Here is a 24576-nt window from a genome sequence, read left to right as displayed (position 1 = left end):
CCAGTGTCAGAGGTCTGACCTTCAGAACTGTAAGATAATAAATATACTTGTGTTGTTAAACCACTAAAATTGTGGTAATCTGTTACAACGATAGAAACCTAATAACAACATAACAACAACAAAAGAACTCTACAGTAAATGTTCTATTTCATTCCCTTTAAAATCCAGTACCACCTAAGATGGCTATTGTGATCACCTGAATTTAGAATTTTACTAAATTCAGATCCTAACCAGGATAGAATGGCAAGATAAAGCCAAACATCTAAGGACTGGAAAGAGAGAAATAAATTGTCATTCTTTGCTGATGATGTGAATGTCTACATAAAAAATTCTGTATAATTTATAGCTAATTATTTATAGCTAGTTATATTAGAATAAGAGAGTTTAAAAACCTGAGTACATGATCAATATATAAAAGTATCTGCATTTCTATATACCAGCAACAATCTGAAAACATTTTTCATTTAAATATCAGAAGAAAGAAAGGAAAAAAGAGAGAGAAGGAGGAAAAAGAAGAAGGGGGGAGGGGGAGAAGGAGGAGAAGGAAGAAGAAGGAGGGGAGGAGGAAGGGAAGGGAGAAAGATTTAAAGAATCTAACAAAAGATGCGCAAGCTCGTGATAGAGAGATCAGAAAAGTTTATTAAAGACAGATATTAAAGAAGACGCAAAAGGGTAGAGAGTATACTCTGTTCTTAGTTAAGAAGGATCAACATCAGAAAGACGTCAACTTTCCCTAAATTGCTCTACAAATTCAATGCAATCCCAATCAAAAAATCCCAACAGTATGTTTTGTGAGACGTGATAAGCTGATTCTAACATTTATCTGGAAGAGCCAAGGCTACGAATTGCCAAGGTACTTCTGAAGAAGTTGGGAGAATTACCTCCACCAGGTAAAGAAATTAGCCTGCGTGGTACTGATGCAGACACAGATCAATAGATTGATGAAACAGAATAGAACCCCTAAACAAAGATAGACGCTATGGAAATGTGAGTTAGGACAGAACTAGCATTGCAGATTAGTGGGGAAAAGGTGGACCATTCACCAACTGGTGCTGGGACAACTAATTAACCACTTGGAACAAAGAGAAATCAGACCCGTACCTCACACATTCACAAAGTTAATTCCAGATGGCTTAAAGGCTTACAGGTGGAATGCAAAACTGTAAAAAATTTAGTAGACAATACAAGTGGACATCTTTACAATCTTGAGATAGAAAAGAATTTAGCACAAACTATAAAGACAAACATTGAGATTCTACTATATTAAAATTAAGAATTTCTGTTTATCAGCTATGCCATAAATAATGAAAAGGTTACTCAGCCATAAAAAAAAGAATGAAATAATGTCATTTGCAGCAACATGGATGGACCTAGAGATCATCACACCAAGTGAAGTAAGTCAGAGAAAGACAAATATCATATGATTTCACTTATATGTGGAAACTAAAAAATGATACAAATGAACTTATTTACGAAACAGAAATAGACTCACAGGCATAGAAAACAATCTTATGGTTACCAAAGGGGGACTCTGAGATTAACAGATACAAACTACTATATATAAAATAGATAAACAACTAGGACCTACTATATAGCACAGGGAACTATATTCAGTATCTTGTAATAACCTATAAAGGAAAAGAAACTGATATATATAACTGAATCACTTTGCTGTATGCCTGAAGCTAACAGAACATTGTAAACCAACTATATACTTCATTAAAAAAAAAAATCTTAAAAAAAAACAAGTGAAAAGGCAAGCCACAATCCAGAAGATATTTGCAAAACAAATAAATAACAGGGTTTTTTTTTCTTCTTTATTTAAACTAAAATCAAAAGCAGTTCACTCATTTCTCCCCATTTCTTCTCATATAAATGATAGTGATTAATATTCAGAATGTATAAAAAATTCCTACAAATCAAAAAGAAAAAGACGAAAACCCAGCAGGAAAATGAGCAAAAGAGAGTCATTACACAGAAGAAACCATAAGAAAAATGCTTCCTGAGTTACCAGGAAAATGCAAATTAAAGCCTCAAGGAGATACCATTTCACACCCACCAAATTGGCAATAACTTAAGAGTTAGACGATAGCTAATGGTGACAGGATATGAAGCAACAGTCATTCTTATTCACCGCTCGTGGAGAATAAATTGCCAGAACTGTTTGGGAAGTGGTTTAGCGTTTCCTAGTGCAAGACTTCTTAACCTGGGGTATGTGGTTAGAATTCAGGGGTGGGGGGTGGGGTCTGTGTACTCGAATGGGAAAAAAAGTATGTCTGTGTTGTCACTAATCTCTAACTGAAACTTGCTATTTCCTTCTATTAGGAACCAAACCTTTGTGTTACTAGTACTGTACCTGTGACTTGTACCAACCAAGAGAATACAGATTTTGTGTATCACATTGAATTTGTTGCAGATATCTCAAAATACCGTTTATGCTCACCACAACTTCAAAATTATGGTCGTTGTTAGACCGATGGCTAAATATGACCATTTAATGGTAGGAGGACATGTATTGCTTTATCACAAATTTGTATTTTTAACATTTTGAAAACTATATTCCAATACGATTGGTTTCCCTTGTAATCCAATGTATTTTATGTATTTTAAAATGTTATTCTAAGAAGTCATCCAAGACTTCACTACTGTACCAAAGGGGTCCATGAAACAAAAAAGCAAATACTAAAATAAGTGGTCCTTAACAAAGTGTCTACCCTGGAGAAACTCTTGCCCATATGCATCTGGAGATACGAGCAAAACACTGGGAGACTGGAAAGGGCCCAAATGCTCATTCATCAGCAATACAATGGATAAATTGTGGAATGCAGTATAATTAAACTTTTTTAAAAGTGCTTGAAGACTCGGGTGGCACTGAGCTAGATGTCTCATGGACTAATGACATAGTATTATCCACAATCCGGAGAGGCAATTTACTCTGTCGTAAGTAGGCTGAGCGTCCCGTCATTCATGGATGATGGAAGGAGAAGCATAACCAAGTATTAAAAAAGAGGGTGAGTTCATTCCTGCTTGCAAACTTGTCCATTATTCTTGCATTGATTCGCTGCTTAAGGTAAACCGAGGGGATGGTCTAAGGCTCTAAGGCATGACTATCAGTTTCTGCATCATCCTTTACCTGCCTCTCACCTGGCAAGTTATCCTTAACAAGACTGCCACCTTATCTCCCTACATCCCCAGGGCTAGTCATTCAGCAAGGCTAATGGAGAGAAGACTGCTTTTTGTGTAACTGACCACACATCACGTTGGGGGCCTGAGGCTCAAGGCAGGTGGGCCCCAAGACCTCCTCACAACAGGCCAGAGTTGGGTAGGTGCTGGAGGGACAAGTCCTCAGCACGGAGGAATTCAGGACTGACACCGGCTACATTCCATGTGTCTTTTAAAACAAAGCACAACTCGCTCTTCAGTAAACTCTGTGAAATATTATTCTCCCCTTGAACAAAGAAATCTGAGCCAAACACACCTTTACGGCATACTCACTTTTGCTTGGCTTTTAAGAAAACCTCTCAGGCAAAGCTGTGACATCGACCGAGGCCCAGCGTCCCGATACTGGTGGCTCTCTTGCAAGGCGGTGCCTGGGATGCCGTCACCGCCAACCCAAGGTCTGTGTCTGCACATGGCTCCTCTGTTACCCACAACTTTTTTTTCTTTTTTCTTTTTTAAGACAATGAACTTTCCACTCTAATGTTATTTTTAAGCCAAGGAAAAATCTCCAAGAGCAGGCTGAATTCAAAAACAAAACAACAACAAAAATTTTTTTAAAGAGAAAACCCGAGAATGTGATCACACGCAGAATTGAAAAAGCAAAATAGAGCAGCTGAGTTGTGAGGCCCGGAGCGGGGATCGAATCTGATCTGACGATGGATAGCAGCTGGCCCAGGACTTGGGGAACCTGAAACAGCCCCTGAGGGCTGCAGGAAGCAAAGACGGTGATGCTGATGGCGATGGTGATAATGATGGTGATGGCAATCTTGCCGCAGCGCCTGGCCTCGTGAGAGCCCTGGCCCTCTGGCCCTGTGCACCTTGAGGCTGGAGCTGGGGTCTGGGGGGAGGGGCTAGCTCCAGGACCCCACGCCAGGAGCCAGCAGGGTGTGCCCAGCCCAGATGCGCCTCAGCCCTTTCCTGTGTACCTCACTGACTCTGACCTCACACGTGAGCGGAGATGCTGTGGCGGGTATGTCAGTGGCCCTGACCCACTGCTGCTCCTCGGGCACCCAGGTCCCCTGACCAAGGGCAAAGGCAGGGAGTTTTTTTTTTTAAAAAAAAAAAAAAAGCAAAACTATGAGATGATTGCTCAGGAAAATTGAATGTTCTCCTCACTCCTTAGGGAAGCAACAGCCTAGAATATAGAACACATAACCAGACTCCTAAGATGATAGAGTCGGCTACACTAAAACCATACTTTACACCTAATGTTTCACAGTTTAAGAAATGTACTTCCCCCTTCATGGCTGCCTCTGATCTTCGGACAGCCCTACAGCACAGGACAGAGAGACTACGATTTTCTCTTCTTTTTACAACAGATGCCAACGGCCACTTTGTCAGGACGCTGGGAGAATTGAGTTGTGTGACGCAGCCAGCACGTAGATCTCCGCATGCTGGTAGAGAAGAGGTTCTCTAAGATGCAGTCAGTGAAAAAGCAAGGGGCAGAACAGTGGCAGACGTAATGACTCTGTTTGCATCCAGTGTGAAAGGTTAGCCGCCCGGCTGGATGCTTGGTCCGCCCTGAACCCTCCCTGTTCTACTACTTAGCCCCTGGGAAACAACCGCCCTAAGCCCCTCCTTCATTTATTCATCGGGCTTTCCCCAGATACCAGTCACAATCACTAACTCTTTGGAAGAGCAGTTTGGCCGTCACTTCCCTGGGGCAACGCTGACCAGGGCCTCGGGGATCCGAGCCTGGCCACCCCTGCCCAGTGCCGGGAAAGCCACGGCCCGGAGCTGCTCACCCGGGTAAGAGATTTGATTTCCAGACCCCATCTCCTCCCTAACTCTGCAAGCAGCTTTGGGCAGACGCCGGAGCTCCAGAAGCCACAGCTACTGTCGCAAAGGTGAGAGTGAAGGAAATGATGCCCAAAGTGGGGTGACCCCTGGCTGAGGAGGCCCGTCTAGCTGGATGGGCCACACGCTTAGCTTAAACGCCAAGTCCAGGTCACCTTGAAATGGAACCAGCCGCCCCCCTCCTTCAGTTCCCAAGTTCTCTTTGTCGACACCACTGCCCCGCACCCCCTGCCCCCTACTTCCTAGAAGGAAGAGAGCAGGTGTGTTTAGCATAGGAAAGAAGCCGGCAGATAGAGAGGGTGGAGGCTTTTAAATGTTATCGATATGCCTAAAGCCAGTAATTCTTGACCTGGCCAGAAAAGGCCTAAGGTTTAGATAAAGCAGGTCCTGGAGCCCCTGCCCCAAACACGGTCGGGGGAAAAAAAAATCTTCCCTAGATCGCCTGGAGTCTGATAAACTGAGTTTCTTAAAAATGCTCTTTCCTTTTTGTCCATCTGGAATCACCTTTTCCTGCCGCCCCAAGGGCACAAAAATTCAAAGACCTAATCTCTTAAATAGTTCCCTTCCTGCAGATCACTCAAATTCCAGGGACCTTAATCAGAGGTAAGTGCTGCTGCTAAGATACGCCATGACTTGTGAGAGTCTTTTTCTTTTAAACCAAATAGTTTGTCTCTCTCTTTTTCTTTTTCTTAATTTTTATTTTTTGGCCACGCAGCATGCGGGATCTCAGTTCCCCGACCAGGGATCGAACCTGCACCCCCTGCAGTGGAAGCGCAGGGTCCTAACCGCCAGGGAAGTCACGCAGGAGTTTTCACTGTTCACTCTTAACAATGAATTACTTAAACGTCAGTAATTTGGGACTTTCAAAGTAACAGGTTTTGAGTTCTTTCTTTATTGAAAGTATATTTTATAGACCTCTTGAATTCATCGATCTGCACTCCAAATTCACCCCTCCTACCCCAAGGGCTCTCTCTCCAGCTCAGGACACAAAATCTCCATTTGACCTTGTGTTCAAGTCGGAAACGTGGGAATGGTCTTCTCACCCACGTGGGCGCCCACCTCTGGGGCCCTCCCCCTTGCTCCCCACGGGGTCCCCTCTCAACAGGGAACCTCTGAACCGAGAAAGACCAGGGTCCTCCTCCAGGGCTCCCCATCTAGGTGCCAGCTAGCTTTCCAACCCCACCCCCAGCCAGCCACCCTCCACACCCCGGTGCTCCTGCCCCAGGGCCTTTGCTCTTCCTGTTTCTTCTTCCTGGAATGCTCTCAGCAGACCTGCCCTACTCAACGCTGGATCTCTCCAGGTTTCCCCTCAGGTCCCTTTTCACAGAGGTCTCCGGATCTCTCCAGGTTTCCCCTCAGGTCCCTTTTCACAGAGGTCTCCTGTATACACCCTGCGGGAAACAGCCCCGTCGCTGCCCCCTTACCCTGCTCCTCTTCATACAACGTGGATGTTTTCCTCTCTCCCAGTCCCACATATTCGCTCTAAGAGGACAGGCTGTGTCTCCCAATGGCTCTTGCAGCACCGGGAACAGACTGGGCACAGAGCAGGTACGGCACAGCCAACAGCTGCTGAAGGGCCAAACCTGACCTCACCTCAGGTCTCAGCTGAGACCTCACCTCAGAGCCCCCCCCCCCCCACCTCCTGCAGTCTCTCCTGTTCTCTCCCCGGCATCCTCTTTACACCACCCCAGTGCTTATCAAAACCTGCAATTACGTTTGCATTTTTCATCAGTAACATCTGCCTTGCCTTCTGGTTCAGGGGTAGGCAAACTGCAGCCCGAGGGTCCAATCCCCACCGCTGCCCGGTTTGGTAAAGGTTTTGCCGCACGGCCGTCCTGCCCACCTGGTGGAGTGGCTGTGGCTGCTTTTGTGCTACGAGGACAGAGCCGAGTGGTTGTGACAGAAACCTCACAGCCCACACGCCTAAAAGGCCAGGAGGGAAGGAAGGAGGGAAGGAGGGAGGGGGGAAGGAGAGGCGGCGGGGGGTGGGGGTGATGGGGGGAAGGGGGGAACAGGCAGCAAAGCACACCGGTGGTACGGCAGTTTTACTCAGTGGCTCAGTCCTGCACCTTCAGAAGCCTGCCCACTACCTCGTTCCTTTGTGTCCCATCAGTCACTTATAAATGGTGAAACAAAAAAGCCAAGGGAATTTGTTGGCTCCTGTTCGCAAGTCCAGCTGTTGTCCTGCTTCAGGTGTAGATGGATCTTGGGTCAAGCACGTTCTGAGCTTCCACCTCTCGTGCTGGAGCCACGTTCGGCTCGGCCTTTCCTCCAGGTTCACTGCCGGCCCTCCTGACCACCCAGCAGAGAACCCCAGCGGGAAGGGCACAGGCCCTGGCACTGAATCCCACCGGCTGACGGTCCCACCTGGGTCAGGGCGCGTCAGGCTGTGACTGGCTGGGCCTGGGCCGTGTGCCCAGCCCTGGCGTGCATCCCACCCACCGCACACGGGAGCCGGGCGGCTCGCGGGGTGAAATAGCCGGGTGCTGTTACCCAAGGAAGGGAGGGCAGGCTAGGCCAGCCTTGGGAAGTGTTCAATTCCATCTCAGGACTCTCTCTGCAATGGGAGACGAGGGATTAGCTTACAAAAATTCACCAGTGCAGCCAACTTCATTGGTATTTTTTAATCGCACATTAGAGATTCAGTTAATGAACGGGAGAGAAGTCACAAGCCTTTTCAATCTGTTTTATGCTTTTCCTCCCTGCTGTGTAAAATGCATTTCCTATTCATTTATTTCAGCAGCTGTATCAATAGTTAAGAGCTGCAAACGCAGCTGATAATCACTTGGTTTCACACAAGAAAACAGAGACCAGAAGTAAAAGAAGGAGCCATCAGTGGTTTTGCTAAATGCCCCATTTATTCTGCAATCAAGGTTCAGAAGTGTGGGGACACAAGTGCAGGCTGAGGAATCTCTGTGCAGCTGTCACGTCACAGCCACACTTGAGGGGGATGGCGATGACGGTGTCTCTGCACAGTAACCCCCCTTCTCTTGTTTAAAGCGAACACGGTGAGGATGGACTGCCCATCATCAACCTCTCTGCTCTAATCTTTAAGAACCAGCGGGGCCTTCACTTGGTCGGCCACCTCCTTGCCGGCCAGCGCCTCGACAATCGCCAGAGCAAACTCGAAGCTGGTTCCCGGCCCCCGGCTGGTGAGGATCAGGCCGTCCCTTTCCACACGGTTCTCTGAGTAGCTGTAATGACCTTCGAAATAAAAACAAAGAAGGGTTATGTCCCAATGGGCTATGCTGGACAGCAAGGACCACCACTCAGCAGTCCCATTCGCTTACAGCGCTACTGCTGGTCTCATGAAAATTAAAAGAAGAAGAAGCCAAAACCCCCAGGACAACGAGGTAGCCAGTCACGCAACCCTCAGGCACTGCCAGCTCTCGAAGCACAGCGGGAAGATACTGAGGCCGCCACGCGCAGCAAAGAGCAGCAGAAGCTAACAGCTGCTGAAATGAAGCGTGGGAACACGTGTGACGCTAACGCAGCGGCAAAAGACCGCGTACGTGTGAGGGGGATGCCGGAGTGAATGCTAAGCACTCACGTTTCTATTCCACAACACACGCAAGTTAAGTGCCAATTCTGTGAAATGAAGGGTAGAGAATACGCACCCTGAAGTATGTATGACTGCAGGAGTTCAGGAAATGCCACCCCAAAATAGGCTGCTTTGGTATACTGATTATTTTGAGCTAAAAGCACTTGAAAAACAGCACAGGCAGGGAGAGGGAGTGGCTTCCTCTGAATCTCCTTTCCTGCCTAAAGACAGATCATCCAGAAGGAACTCATAAATCCCCTCCCAGGAGTCTCATCAACCAGGAGAGAACACTAGAAGTTGACACCACACCCAGACAAACTTTGTCACAAACTATTATTACTCCCATCTACTCTTCGAAGGGTCCCTTCATCTTTCCTAAAAGCCAATTACGCTCCCCTGAGAGGCCTACCTCCCCGTCCCCTTTCTCTATTAAGATGGTATTTAAGCCAGAATTTTAAACCATCTCAGGGAGTTACTCATTTTTCCCTGGGTATCTCCCATGTATACATGTTAATAAACTTGTTTTTCTCTGGTCAATCTGTTTTTTTTTTTTTTTTTTTTTTTTTTTTTACAGGAGTCTCAACTAAGAACTCAGAAGGGTAGAGGGAAAATTATTTTTCCTTCCCTACAAAATGCTGGAGGAAAGGGGGATGAGGGTGAACTGGGGTTGAAGGTAGAAACTACCTGTGATACAGACTACCTAGGTAATGCACACACACGCCCTCTGCTGCCTCAAAAGCAAACAAGCACAAACGACACATAACGCATCGGGAGCGGGGAGAGGGAGGTGCGGAGGGAGAAACCACACTCACTTGTCAGGGACTACCTTCCTTCTGCGGCCCCAGTTGGCTGTATTTTTGCAAATGTAATAAGAAATGTGCTTCTCCTATACTCCCAGGAAGTAAACGATACCACCTCCGGGCAAGTCTCAGGGCACAAAGCTGGGATTCCCTGCACCACCCCCCCCAGCTCTCACCCTCCACGGCAGGCCCTCCCTCCGCGCGCAGCACCAGCGCCCCACGCGACCTACGCGACCTGCCCCACCGCCCGCTCCCGCCTGGAGCTGCTGCCGGGCACACTGCACTCTTTCCGGCCCCACGAGGGGCCCGGGCTGCCCCCTGTGCCCAGGAAGCTCTTCTCAGCGACTTGCTCTTTCAATTTCAGCATCAGCACCAAGCCCTCAGAGAGGGCACCTGTGACCCCTCTCTAAACCAGGTCCCTCAGGCCACTCCATCACAGCGCCCTCCCAGTGCCGAGGGAACAATATGTCTCCTGTTCACTGTCTATTCTGTAAAGCGCTGAGTCTTCACCTGCCCGTCTGGCCCAGGGTAGTAATGGCACCGAGGGGGCGCCCCGAGCACCAGGTAAACGCAAGAACGAATGAGTGCTCCTCCGCCTGCTGCCTTACTGCAGGACCTCTGCGTCCAGCCCCCTTCTGGCTGCCCTTCCCTCCACACTCAGCACCACCAAAACGGGAACCTTTCCAAAGCGCAAATCAGAGCACACCCAGTTCCCCCAGAAGCCTTCGCCAACTTTCTCCAGCACCTTGAGGTGACCCTGAACTCCACGTCACGGTGCACAAACCCCGGGGCCTGGCCTGCGCACAGAGACGGGACTGGAACCAGAGGGAAGACAGAAAAGAGCCCGCATCCAGGTGGGAGCAAACGGTGACCTGGATGGGACAGCGGCAACAGAGGAAACGAAGGTCTGAGATGGATCTTGGAGATAAAACGCCCAGGCCTTGGGGAAAGACTCGATGTGGAGAGACATCAAGGATGACTCCCAGCCGCCTGTCCTGGGCAACTGGGTGAGCGGGCGGGTGGTGGCACCACTCAGTGACGTGGGACACGAAGGACAGACTGAGTGAGGGTCCTCTGTGAGATCCTGCCACACCCAGTCCCCGCAGGGAGAGCCAGGCACACAGCGCACACACCCCCTCTGAACCCCTGCCCTCCCCTCCCCCACGCTCAGTGCAGACCTCCTGCCAGTGCCCCCCCCCCACCCCGAGAACACCTGCGGCCATGGCTCTATCTTGTTCCCTTTTCTGTTCCCAGAGCCTAAGGAAGAGCTCAGGAAATGCCTGTTTAGTGAACACATACAGAAAAACGTCTCCTGGGACTTCCCTGGCGGTCCAGTGGTTAAGAATCCGCCTTCCAATGCAGGGGACATGGGTTTAATCCCTGGTCAGGGAACTAAGATCCCACATGCCGCGGGGCAACTAAGCCTGCGCGCCGCAACTACTGAGCCCGCGCGCCACAACTACTGAGCCCGCGCGCCGCAACTAAGACCCAACGCAGCCAAAAAAAAAAAGAAAAAAAGTCTCCTGAGCAAGATGCTTCTGCTGTGTTAACGAGCTTTAGAAACCACGTCCTGATGCTCATGTCCTTTCAAAGTGGATGAATAACACCTGCAGTAATTTACGTCTTCCTAAACCTCATTAAAAATCACGTCACCCACTGAAATAACTGACTACAGTACGTGAAAATTTTCCTAGTTGCACCTTTTTAGAAGAAAAGAGGATCCCTGGTTTGAGGGGGAGAGGTTTTCCTAATCTAACCTCATTTCCTGATGGTTAAACATCATTTTAAATGCTGAACTAGAAAACCGGCTGGGCTGGGTCTCCTGGAGCTGAGACGGACAGGTCGGTGGGAGGCACGGCTCTAAACGGTTCACTTAACAACCTCTTTGTGGGTAAAATATTACAAATACAGCCTAAACTGGTTAAAGATGTTTAAAGGTTCCATGGTTCTCAGAATCTCAACCAGGAACAGCAAAAGGTCTACTTATGGACCACCTCCACCTAGTGGCAACAATGAAGAAAACCCCCCGCGCACCAGCCAATCCCCGGTCAACCCGCAGGAGGCATTCATTCCCTGTTAACTGTAAGCAAACACCCTAAAGCCGCTCTCCAAGCCCAGAGATGAAGCACCTGGGGAGGCCAGGGGCCAGGGGTCAGCAACTAACAGCAGCTTTTACCTGCACACCCCTCACCTACATGGTCTGGGCGCCACAGGTGGAGGAGTCGCCACAGAGACGGGGCGTCCCAGAGAGCCCGAGACATTTACTATCTGGCCCTTCAAGGAAAAGCCGCCGACCCCCCGAGCACAGCAGTTCTGGGTTCGAATCCAGGCCTGCCATTCAGCAGCTGTCTGACCCCTCTGAGCCTCCTTTTCCTCTTCTGTAAAACGGGGATGATACCAACCTAACAGGATGATTCTGGGAGCCCGACCAAACCAAACGCCAGCACGAGGTGGTGGTGTCATCACCACAGACACGGCCGGGGAAGGGCAGCCTGTCCACTGCGGCATCCCCAGCACTCAGCCCAGAGCCAGGCCTACTGATCTTAACACGATGTTCACCACGAGGACGAGACAGAGGGCCTCCCGGAGGAGACACCAGGAAGTGATTACAGCTCCACTTCTCAGAATGTTCTGAAGGGGCAGAAACTGCAAACATTTTTCTCTTACAAGAGGAGTTACGTGTAAGAGGACAGAATGCAATGCTGGTAACTTAGGCGTATGGGGGGCCTCACCAGGACAGAGGGGGGGCCTCACCAGGACAGAGGCGGGGCCCCAGGTCCGGCCTGGCTCCAACGAGTGGCCTCGCCTCCCCAGGCGAGGTGAAGCCAACACCTGCCTTGCCGGGCACTGGGGCTGCAAGGCTCGAGGTAACGCGCAGGAATACACCCTGTAGGTGCCCGAGAGTTAACGATCTCATCTTTTTCTACTTCTGATCAGCCTCAACTTCCTGAGGCGTTACAAGGAAAGAGCCACAAAGATACATGTGCAGATAACAGGGAACATGTTCCACTCCTTCTTCCTTCTCATGTGTCGTAACTACTAAAGGAAGCCCGATTCTGTTCTTTCTAACCCTCCAAAACCCCTCCATTAGCTCAAAGTAAATTAAATCCCTACAATAAAAAATGCCCAGAAACCGGAGCCTTTAAAAACAAAAAATCAATTTTCACACGGATGGTTTTACTGACAACTTAGTATCTTTCTGCCAACTAAAACCACAGATTTTTCAAGAAAATACTATTTTGGATCAGATTGAAGAATATGCAGAATCTGCAACACCGGGAGTGAACCCTGACATAAACTGTGGACTTTGGGTGATGATGCCACATCAGCGCAGGTTCATCGACTGTAGCAAAGGCACCGTCTGGTGGGGGAAAGGAGGCTGACGGTGAGGGGGATGGGGTGGGGTACTGGGGGTTTAGGGAAACGGTGTACTTTTTTGCTTAATTTTGCTGTGAACATAACACTCCTCTAAAAAGTAAGGTCTATTAATCTTTTTAAAAAGGCAGTGAATGAAAAATGCATCACCTTGCTTTGCGATGAAAGCATTAACATAAGAAAAAATTTACTTGGCCTACTTTTAGTTCAGAATAAGTCCAGAGCAGAACAGAGATAGACAAGAAAATGTAACAGTCGCGCAGCTGTTTTCAAATCCGCTTTTGATACTACTAGTCTTTTATTTTTTTCCCCAGCATCTTTATTGGAGTATAATTGCTTTACAACGGTGTGTTAGTTGCTGCTGTATAACAACGTGAATCAGCTGTACGTGTACATATATCCCCACATCTCCTCCCTCTCGCGTCTCCCTCCCACCCTCCCTATTAGTCTTTTTATTTAGCCACTGGTTTTTGGTTGGCGGGTGTTTTAAACGGAGCCGGTCACTCGGCCTCCCCGCTGGCTGAACGCCAGTCGAGCCACCTTTGGCTTCTAAGTGGGGATTTGTGCTTCCCTGCACTTACCCACACCAGCGTGATTTTCCTTTCTCTCTGCATGTTCCAGGGCCTCTGCCGCCCTGTGATATGCACTCCAGGGACAGGTGGCAGAGGAAGATACCCCCTGACAACAGACTCTACCTGGTCGGTGCTCTGAGGGGCACACTGAGAAGCAGTGGCTCCACAGCTGTGCATCCAGGAGCTTGGTTACATTGTTTTGCTGTTAACTACACACTGCCTCGTATTTTTAGATTTGATGCACATGTCTCTGCAAGCTGTTAACTCTTGGAGGGCAGAGACAATGACGTGCTTTTTAAAAATAATCTCCAAGTGACAAGCAACAATAAGAGAATTTGTTTAAAAGTTGATAAATTACCAAAAAAGGTTATTAACGTTAGGTTAAAAAAGCAAGCTGCAGAATATACTTAATAGATATCATGTGAGTAACAATATTAACCTGCAAAGGATAATGAATATGTGCAGAGAAAATTCTAGAGTTTCACAGGAAAACTTAATAGAAGTTAAATCTGACAAGTAGAAAGGTGCTGGGGAAGTTAGAAGAGAAACATTTCCTTTTACTTCACCCCTTTCTGTACTGTTTGCATTTTTCTTTTTACCATGAATAGGAATTGTCTTCATAAAAATAAATGAATAAAAGTTAAACATCTAGCTGATATTTATAAAAGAAGCCTGTGAGCGAAGGAACAGGCCTGCCTGCCACCCGGGCCTCCTCTGGAAGAAGGGAGCAATGTCCATTTTACTTTGGATTGTGGGCAAAAGGGCACATTCTGAAATCGCTATCAGGGTTTAAAATTTACCCTCAGGCTGCTGGCAAAGTATTTAGTAAAAATACTAGTTAAACTGGGCATTTTGCAACCACTTCAATCTGTGACCACGAGGAGCCAGGCTGGCCTTTGGCTCAGCCCCTACGTCCCCGTTCGGGTACATATCTGCGACCCGCACCGTTAGGGGACGCACACATAGAGACCCACACCATTAGTCCGTCTCTCTCATTAAAACACCTGCAAAGAAAGTGAGGAACACATCACACGCCAACCCACAGAGAATCCCTACGTACTACTGTCTACCAAGTGGGAGACAATGCTATAGCACAGCTTTTTGAGTAGGTCTTTTGGCACATTAGAATATAAGCATGTACTTACTTCCGTCCATCATTTTGTCTTTAGCAAGTGGGTGTGTTGTAACTTTGCTTCCAAAACCTATTTCATGAGCCAACAGAGCCGTAGGTCCTAAAAAGAAGATGAATAAAAAGACTTAAATGTAGACACAGAAAAACCCATGTTTTAAAAATCGCAGCAGCAAAAATATTCTTCAAAATCAGGGGCTCTTACCTAAAATATACTTATGATTCTGAAATTAAACACTTCTTAGTATGAGAGGTAAAGTATGTTTATGATAAAACATCTGCTGAGCACATGCAGCAAAAACGTACAAACTTAAAACACATCAATAACCATTTAATCAAAAATATCTACTTTTGGGCTTCCCTGGTGGCGCAGTGGTTGAGAGTCTGCCTGCCAATGCAGGGGACACGGGTTCGAGCCCTGGTCTGGGAGGATCCCACATGCCGCGGAGCGACTAGGCCCGTGAGCCACAATTGCTGAGCCTGCGTGTCTGGAGCCTGTGCTCCGCAACAAGAGAGGCCGCGATAGTGAGAGGCCCGCGCACCGCGATGAAGAGTGGCCCCCGCTTGCCACAGCTAGAGGAAGCCCTCGTACAGAAACGAAGACCCAACACAGCCCCCCCCCCCCAAATAATAAATAAATAAATAAATAATAATTTAAAAAAATATATATCTACTTTTATAGCTGAGGAGCAAACAGATAAATAGAACATGCCCCCTCGAGGGACAGGCTGCAAGTGTAACGGGGGTACAAAGGAGGGGGAGACCGCGGACGGCAAAACGTCCTGCCTTACCCTTTGCAGATGGAAGATTTAGTTACGCATTAAAGGCAACTAGTACTCTCTGAACTCCTGGGCTTGACTGCTATTTTACAGACTAGTTTTATTTTTCTACTTGAGAATGAAAAATTAGCACTCATCCATCTGTCTATCCAAATGTATCAGGTGGTAGGATTATTAAAATGAACGGGACATTGTCCCAGCCCCAAAGGAGACACCTGTGAAATGCCCACGTCTGAGATACAAAGGCACTGGCGTTTCTGTCTTACAACTACGCACTTAAGAACCCTGCACAAATGCCCCCCGTGGTCCTCTACATGCTCCCTCTTAAAATGAAGGTTAAAAAAAAATATGCTGGTGCTAACTTGAGATTCTTGTGAATGGTCAACTTCACTGATAATCACAAGCATATTTTGTAGGTAACAGTCCTCAAATAGGGACTAAGACCAAAAAGGTTTTATACCTTTGTTATCTTAAAACTTTTAGAAAAGTAGTTTTTCTACCTTTTTCCTCTAAGCCACCAAAAAATAACGAAAGAAGAACTTTCTAAGGCCTAATGTCACACCTAGAAAAACTTCAGAAGAGCACCGTGGCCTTCTAAACGGTTAGGGCACTGTGGTTAAGATCCCAGGACGGACTCTGCACACTTTAACTCCAGCAAACCCAAGCACCTGCTCTCAGGACCTTTCATTTTACAGCACCGTTCCAAGGATAAAGTGGTTATATAACGGACCTACCTACAGGCTACTCAGATCTCAGCTGCTACTAACAGGAAGATCAAACAAATGATATGTAATTACATAAGCTTTCTGTCTTAGCGTCAGGTGTCAGTTTCATACCAAGTCCTCACTTACACCTTAACCAGGAAGCCTCTTAAATATACTTGACGCCCCTTCCTCCTTACTTGTATGCTGCATGTGAGAGCTATGTTTGGTAGCAAACCCTAAGAGTGTGTGAAAACTGAGTAATTATCTCAATTTTTATTTGATGTATTCACGAACTACCTTTAATTCTTATTTTGTACGATTTTAAGAAAAAATGATTTCCTACATCGTATATCTTAAAGCAAATTTCAAGCGATGACTGATCGTACATGAGGACCGCAGGTCATACCGTGAGCCAGGAAATTTCAGGCTGCTCCCTCCAGGTGGTCAAATGGCTGCCTGTAACACTGACGACCGTAGGGTAAGCTCATCATTACTGCTTGCTGGGGCTCAAGAATCCTAGCTGGAAAACTCGCGGGGCTACTTAACTGCTCCTATTACTTGAGATTCCGGTGGATGAAATGCGGCCGAGCCTGCAACAGGGGTCCAGCCCTGAGCACGGAGCCGAAGGTTCAGGGAACAGAGGGCACAGTGGACAGGAGGGCCTTGGGAGGCCCAGAGGCGAAAGCCCACAGCGCCACCGTGTGGCGATGTACAGAGGGCACACCTTGCCCCCGCAAGCGCCCCCAGCTCGCACCTGCAGCCCAGCGCTTGCCCGCTGCCCGCTCGTCACCTCCAGGCTTCCTTGCCCTCCCCCACCCAGAGTGAATCTCGTTTTATTTTCTTCTCAAGACAGCCTCCCTTCCAATTTCTGTCTCTCCCATTCACTCCGTATTAGGGGTTAAGCTAATATTCCTTCAGTTCAATAAACCGTTCCCAATTCCTAACTGCGACATTCATCTGCCGATTTAAACACCCGTCTCTCTCCCATCACTCGTTCCAACCTCGCTGCAATCTCCTCCACACGCCATCACGCTTCTCCTACTTTGTGCAGCACCCAGCGGGGCAGTGCAGGACATTCAACAAGACACCAGGTCACTAGCTCCGTTCCCTTTACAATGTGGATGTAAATGACGACAAGCCTGTGTGTCTTAGCAGCGTGGGATTCAAGTCCGCCTGAACACAAAACGCTGAACCAGATGTGGCTGATAATTCTGCTACTTTGGTGACACAAAATGACAAACTGCTATGTGGTGTTTACTTGCAACACAGTCCTCAGAGGACAAACCCAGCCCAAACCCTTCCCTTCTTCCTTTAGTTAAAGCACTAAGCATGAGGCAGAGGTGAGGGTCAGCACGCAGGGTGGGGTGGGGTGGACTAAGCCCTTGTATGAATGACAGCACCTCTGTCTTCCTCCACAGGGAGGGCTGCAGCTGCCTGGGCTGCAGCGTCCTTCAGCAGAGAGAAATCCCCGAGCCCCAAGGGCAGGTCAGAGGTCAGTGCTGACCGGAACCCAAGGACGGGGCTTGCCAGGTGGTTGCCCCTCAGTCCTTCCCGGTCTTTAATGCAGAGGTTCTCGAAGATTTAAAGGGGTCTTAGGACCCCTTTAGCTATTATACGAGTTACATTTATCAATATCTGCCATGCTAGAAATTACAACTGGGACAGGTTTACAACATAAGAATACTCAAGCACACAAGCCATGCCTGAATGATGACATCGTCATACTCTGATGTCACTCCTGTGAGAATTAGAAGGAAAAAGGCAAATAATGTGTTAATAGTATCTGCTTTGCCCTATGAACCCTTTGAAAAAACTCCGAGAACCACTGCTGTAATGCAGTCCCTAGATCCCCAGCCTATGACTTCTTTTAAAGTCTATTGTATTGAACAAAATATCAACACATCATTTTATTTAACCATCCATACATTCATCTCTTTATTTGCTCTTTTTGACAAACATTTAATGAAGACCTATGAATAAGGAAGGCACCTGCCAAAATTACACTATGAAAAAATGCAAGATGGCAGAATATCATCTGATATTAGAGCAAAAAGGATGGACTTTAAAATGGTATCAAAAACCAAAGTACTACTAGGCTTCAAAGATGTGGAGACATCGACAAAGCACCAACAGCCTTACTCTATAAATTAAGTGGCAGAGAATACAGTACCTAAGACCTAGCACTCAACACTGGGGACCAGGCAGGAAGCCCCCAGGGCAAGCCCAGGGCAGAGCTCTGACGCTATGTTGGCCCAATTCTTGCTGACCGTGTGCGGGCAGGAGTACTTCCTGGCACCGGGATTTGCTGTGACAAGCTGTTTACTGAGTGCCAGAGGGGCCACGTTCTCCTCCAGGTCCACCAAACAGAGAAAACACTAAGTTTCACAGAACGTAGACCAAAGGCAGGGAGGGGCAGAAAACGGAACTGTAGTAATTTCTGAGATGACATCAACCTCATGCCCCAAGCTGAACACACCGATACAGACGCCCTTCATGCCTTAGGAAGGGGAAGAAGTACTGGGAACACGATCTTATAATTAAAGACGACCCCGTCACGTATTTTTTGAAGAAAGCCAACAACACACTTGAACACAGGACGGCTCTGCACTTACCCGCACAGATTGCGGCGATGAGGCCCTTCCTCTTTTCTTGTTCCTTCAGTATCTCCTTCACAGCAGAGGACTAGTCAAAGGAAACCAAAAACACAGCAAGTTGTCATTAAGCTGCAGCCAATCTCTGGCTGGAAACTTTGGCAGAATCTGATTTTAGCTTCAACCACAAGATCTTCAATCTATTTTTCAACAATATTGCTAAATCATCAATATAAAAACTACCAAATTCATAGTTTTTCTACATCCTTAAACCCAATCAAGGCATTTATTATAAGAAAAAGGTACCCTTTTCTTAAAGATGTTTAAAGATAAGAAAAGCAATTTCCCCTGGGCATATTAACCCTTGCCATTTTGTACTCTAGGGAGAAAGACACAGAAGGGAGGAAATGTGCTGTTTTGGGTGTTTTCAGACAGCGAAGTGGGGAGTGGAGCCCAGCAGTCCCAAATGTCTGATTCAACCTGCCTCATGAGCTTCTGTGTGTCCTGCCCCTGCCACCTCTCTCTCTTCTTCTTCCTGCAGGCTGACTCTTCATATAAGACAAAATGAAGAAGCAGTGGCTTCTTTTATGCCATTTTTCATTCAAGCTGGCAGCTCCAGCCCCCTGCAACCTCCCTAACCCCGACGGTTGAGTAGACAGCCAATCTCTTATCTTTCTAGGCTTAACCCTTCACAAGCACAAAATTAATCATTCTTCTGCTGTTGAGGGAAAAAAACAAGTAGTCTTACATTTGGACTGTATTCACAGAATCTGTTCATAACTGTTTCACCAATTCCGCTTACTTCTATAGTAAATATTAGAAACTTTTTTTTTAAATTAAGCTAGAACACCACTTTGTTAATTTCACCTTTTCCTAATCTATTCACAGCCTCCTTCTTGAAATATTTTAGCAGCAAACCCAGCAGAATACGAGACGCTGAAGCCCCCCAGCTTTACCTGGGATAAATTCTGTGCGCCCAGACCGCCTCCTGGCATAACCACCACGTCGTAAGGTCCCTGTAACAGTTCAAAAAAAGAAAAAGGATGCGAAGATGTTTCACTTGAAGTGTGCGTTAAGCAGGAACACTTTCATATCAGAGCAAAAAACTGTTCACAGAAGAACAATTAAATTAAGGTGTTTCTCTATAACGGAATACTGTAACTAGTAAAAAATGCAGAAAATCTGTATACAGTAACATGAAACGACGTCCATGTTGCAGAACTGCAGGCGTATCATGACCTCATTCCTGTACAAAGAATAAATATACACACGTATGTAGATGCATGTGTGTACACACCTCTCAATGCCCCCACATACATGTGTACAGTATACAGACACTCATGGACAAAGGAGATCACCAACTGAGGCAGGGTGGGGGGAGGGGGAGAACAAGAAAGGGACATTTAACATTTGACTCTGCGTTTGTCTACACTGTGTGAATTGTTTTCAACAAGAATGTACATAGCAATAAATAATTAAAAACAAAACAAACTCTAAAAGGCACAAATTTTTTTAACCTTATGAAAAATGGAACTTGGACGATAAAAAGGATGTAATATTTTAGTATCCCACATACCAAAACACCCTACAAGTCTAATGATTTCAAACTTGCTGAAATTACAAATAGAAATTGGTTTAATACAGTATCTTAAATTGTTAAAAGCTTTAAAAATTTAGTCATTAAGCAAATTATGAAATGAAAATTTACATTTTTAGTCCAACATATACTAGAGTTACTTTTAAAGACTGTAAAATATCCTATGTTGTTTTAAAACCAAGCAAAACTTAGAACAAAATTTGTGAAGTATAGAATTTTTTTCACTCCTTTTAGAAACTGAACTAAATAAATAGACACAAGATGTCACCTGTTCTAAAATACCCAGACACCATAGGACAAAAACAACCAGGGAAGGAATATTTACTTCCACTCTCTCATTTTTAACCTGCTATTTAGAAAGTTTCAACAATTTATGTGAAATACCAATATTCTTACATTCCACAAGCTAGCAAATAAATCTGAAATATTTGGATTTATTAGAAAGGAATGCACTTTTTTCTATGCATTTGAGAGTGAGGCACAGGGAAATCAGGCTCCAGGTTCCCCAGGAGGGCAGAGACGGCCATCCATGAGAGGGCTCTGCTTGCTTTTCTGCCACAGCTCTGCTCCAACAGGGTACAGCCCACACTCCTGTCACACCGGCCCCTGAAGCCTGAGCCCGGGGAAACCGTGGGCAAAGGTGTCTGGTACACGTGGCGGGGGGCATGCTTCTGAGGAAAGGGACCACAGCTCTTGACAGATTCTCAAAAGTGTTGGTCCCCCTCAAAAGGAAGAACCGCAATACTGAAAAAGTGACGCAATTTCAAGGGACCTCTTACCCCTCCCTTAATCCAACCACAAATCAAGTATGAGTTGTTCATGTAACATGAATCACCCAACCACGTCTGTGTCACTGATAAAGGAAAGATAAGAAGTAGCTTTCAAGTAAAGAGTAAAAAGTGAATGGGAAATGTCCACCTGACTCTTTTATATTAAGTAACATAATCATAAGAGGAGGACAGGCTGCCTGTATGAGCCAGGACACTGATGAAAGGGTCCCAGCCATCCACCCACACTGAGCACACGCGGTATCAGGGACCTGCCAGGTTCCGTGGATACACAGTGGAAAAAGGCAAAGTCCTCCACTTCCCAGGGCTTAGTTTAGTGCCGAAGACGTCCAAGCAAAGTAACTTTCTTAAAATAAGTCTGTGCTAACAACAGTCTTAGATGTAGTCAAGAAACAGTTCAAGAAACAGATAAAGAAGCCAGAGGAAGGAATAATTCCAAGTATATGGAACAAACCTCTTTTTTTGCATCTTCTACACTGGCATCAGGACAAATGACAACATCTCGGCTACACTGTACCGGGTCTTTTCCAGCCAGACCTGCAATGGTGACCTTAATCTAAGAGAAAGACATCATCACGATATTTAAGAACACTGAAACATAAATTTAGAGTAACATTTCCACAGCTGCCCTGTGTTTTAAAATAACTGGGCAGGAAATACTGCAACCAAACCATGCTGACCTTAGGCTATTAAGATGGCTAAATATATTTAACCATTAGGTCTGTCCCAGTTTGCCTGGAACAGTATGAATTAAAGATGCTGTCCCAGCACCCTGTCTGCTTAGCGTCCTTTCTCCCACAAGTGTTCTGGTTTAGGTGATAAATTATATGATCATCCTATCAATAATCCACCTGGCAAAGTTGCTGTTGCCATTTAACCCTTCTGGTATTTTCTTAAGGTAGAAATACAAGTTAAAACAAAATACTACTCCGCCTTGCAAAAATTTACAAAGTTGACAATACTGGAAAAAATGGGAATCTTCCTCACTGCTGGTGGGCCCACATATTAGTACTTTGGATAGTCATTTGACAAAATCTAGTACCATCAACCGTGCAACTAGCAATTCCTTTTAGGCATAGAGCCTAGAAAAACCGCTACACCTGTGAACAATGAAACCTGTATTAAGAATATTACCGTATTAGAATGCTGTGAAACAATGTAATAAAGGAATGGATAGATTGGCATATTCCTACAGTGCAATACTAAGCAGTATTTTATTTTATTTATTGACCGTGCCACGCGCGGCATGCGGGATCTTAGTTCCCCAACCAGCAACCGAACCCGTGCCCCCTGCAGGGGAAGCACGGAGTCCTAACCACTGGACCGCCAGGGAATTCTCTACGCAGCAATTTTAAATAAACAAACTGGATCTATACCTTTACTACAACGTGGGCACTTTATTTAATTATTTTATTGTTTCTGTGCCTCAGTTCCTTCAACTGTAAAATAAGAATGGCAATAATTCATAAGGTTGTTATAAAATTTAAAAAAGTTTACCTAAGTGCTTAGAATGATACCTACCACTCAGTAAATGCTATTTAAGCATTCACTATGGTTATGCGCGTATATATAGATTTATACCACAGACACCCAGAATGGGAACCACACTCTAATGCTACTTTAAAGACACGCATGGAATGCATTCACGTCACTGTGAGGACAGCAGTTACCTCTGGGGCAAGACAGGGAAAAGGATTAGGGAAATCTACAAAAAGGGCTTTGCAATGCCTTCTTCCTTTAAAGCACCTGTTCTTCAAGGCACAGGTCAGAAAAAAATATAGCAAAATGTTAACAAGTAGTAAATGTGCACAGTAGATAAACAGGTGGAATTACTGCCTGTACTGTCGTGTCCGTTTGAAATATTTCATAAAGTACACGGAACATTACTTTATTCAAAATGACTTATAAAATTCCAACAATGTTTTAAAAGGGAGGAGGGCTAGAAAACTTTGGGGGACATACTCCAGCTCGCCTCATGACATCGACAGGGATGACCGTCTCCATCTCCTCTGCTCCTGTAGCCAGGATGACCAGAGCTCTCTTTGCAGCCATTTTGATGTTGGATTTTTTAAAGATGTAACTGAAAAAAAAAAAAAAGATTTTCGAAAAACTTTCACTGCGACTCTGTAAGAGCCAACAACTTCAATTTCAGGACCATTTTTAAGGAGAGTAACTAAGTCCCTCCTAGGGAAAAGGTTTTGATACACAAACACAACCGAACATGAAAAATGCATTTTAGATCAACGTTGGTTTTCACAGCATTTCAATTGCTGTTTTTTGAGATGAAAACACAGTAAGGTTGCCAACACGCTGGTGTTGTTTAGATTCTTTTATCATGTTTTTAAAAATCCAATTTCTAATAATATATTGCAAATGAAATTTTCCAAGACACAAGTACATGGGTCTTTCATTTCACACGATGCGGAGGAGGTACGAAGTCGTCTTTTTTCAAGTAGTATTTCACAGAGAAACGACTAAACTTAATTACCTGGGTGAGAAACGAAATACACTCTTTAGCAATTAGCTCCTGAGATTTTTGGAGGGGATTTTTTTTTTTTTAGTTCCAATAACTGCACTAAAAATTTGGGGGAGGTTAACAGTGTTAAATATTTGAACACACTTTTTTTTTTTAAATAACGGAGAAAAATGGGAATTCCCCCTCACTACGTTCAATGCAGCTAGATTCTCTCTTTGCACTTAGCAAACGCCATTGTAAACGACGGCTGCTAAGCCAGGGTCTGAACAGTTTTTAGCCTATTCTCTTTCCGCAGAGCTTGTCTTCCGTGAACCGAGTTTGGTAAAACGAGGCTATCACACACAGGATTAACCAGCTCCCGGCTGGTGGGTTGCTATACACGCAAATTCCGGCAGCTTTAGCGTTGCTACTACGCTGGCGGCCTAACGGCGCCCACTCCTCAAACGCGGCGAGACGCCGGCCGGGCCCGCGCCTCCTCCGGGACCCCCCGAGGGTCCAGCGGGAGGCCCGCGCCCCCTCGCCGCCCGCGGCGCCACGGCCTGCGCACACGCCGGGTTCCCCAAGGCCCCGACCTGAACCTCGCCTCTCTTCCCAGGAACGCAGAGACTCGGCCCGTTCCGGCGGCACCTCTACCCGAGGCACGACAGAGCCAGAACCGGACTAACCCAGGACGCACGCAGGCACGCAACCCAGCAGGCACGCAACCCAGCAGGCACGCAACCCAGCACGCACGCGCGCCGCCACGCTCCGGTCTCAGCCCCTCATTGCGCAGGCGCGCGCCGTCCGGCTTCTCATCGCCCCGCACTGCGCAGACGCCCGCCGTCCGGCCAGGCTCCTCAGCCTCGCACTGCGTAGACGCACGTCGCTCGCATCACGTTACGTCACATCCGGCCGAACCCACCCTGGAGAACGGGGGTGGGGGCCGCCCGTCCTTCTGCGTGGAGATTGTGCGCCTGGGATTGATTCCATTTGGAACAACCAGCACCGCGGGAATCCTGTGGACTCAGGTGTCCTGCCGAAATCTCCCGCATGCGAGGCATGGTTCTGCGTGCCCCCGGCTCACGCTGAATTTAACCCGTTTTTTTGCCGCAGCCCAGACGTTTTTTGCTGTGCCGGTCTGGAGAGTGCGTCGGCTTCCTTTAAATACGCATTTTCACAAAATATCAATAGAATTGTTCCTTCACGCTTCCTTTGCGCACTTAGGGGTC

At 46.5% G+C, this 24576-nt stretch overlaps 1 protein-coding gene across 3 annotated transcripts; it reads right to left on the bottom strand.

Annotated features, from left to right (window-relative positions):
- Positions 1 to 7852: 7852 nt before the first annotated feature.
- PARK7 (Parkinsonism associated deglycase) lies at positions 7853 to 24190 on the bottom strand. Of its 3 annotated transcripts, none has more exons than XM_036871135.1 (7): positions 24034 to 24190; positions 22855 to 22972; positions 21347 to 21448; positions 19464 to 19523; positions 18529 to 18598; positions 14450 to 14536; positions 7853 to 8220 (listed from the first exon to the last, which is right to left on the bottom strand). In XM_036871135.1, the coding sequence occupies exons 2-7, from the start codon at positions 22942 to 22944 to the stop codon at positions 8060 to 8062; spliced, it is 570 nt and encodes a 189-aa protein (XP_036727030.1). In that variant the 5' UTR covers positions 22945 to 22972; positions 24034 to 24190; the 3' UTR covers positions 7853 to 8059. The 3 variants fall into 3 exon arrangements, with proteins under 3 accessions (XP_036727030.1, XP_036727040.1, XP_036727020.1); XM_036871145.1 differs by having other exon boundaries at positions 24058 to 24145; XM_036871125.1 differs by having other exon boundaries at positions 23941 to 24131.
- Positions 24191 to 24576: the final 386 nt, after the last annotated feature.

This window comes from Balaenoptera musculus, chromosome 1 (genome assembly GCF_009873245.2).
Source record: "Balaenoptera musculus isolate JJ_BM4_2016_0621 chromosome 1, mBalMus1.pri.v3, whole genome shotgun sequence".
NCBI classification, from domain to species: Eukaryota; Metazoa; Chordata; class Mammalia; order Artiodactyla; family Balaenopteridae; genus Balaenoptera; species Balaenoptera musculus.
Note: the sequence above shows the minus strand (reverse complement) of the source record. Positions and strands in the feature narration are given on the sequence as shown.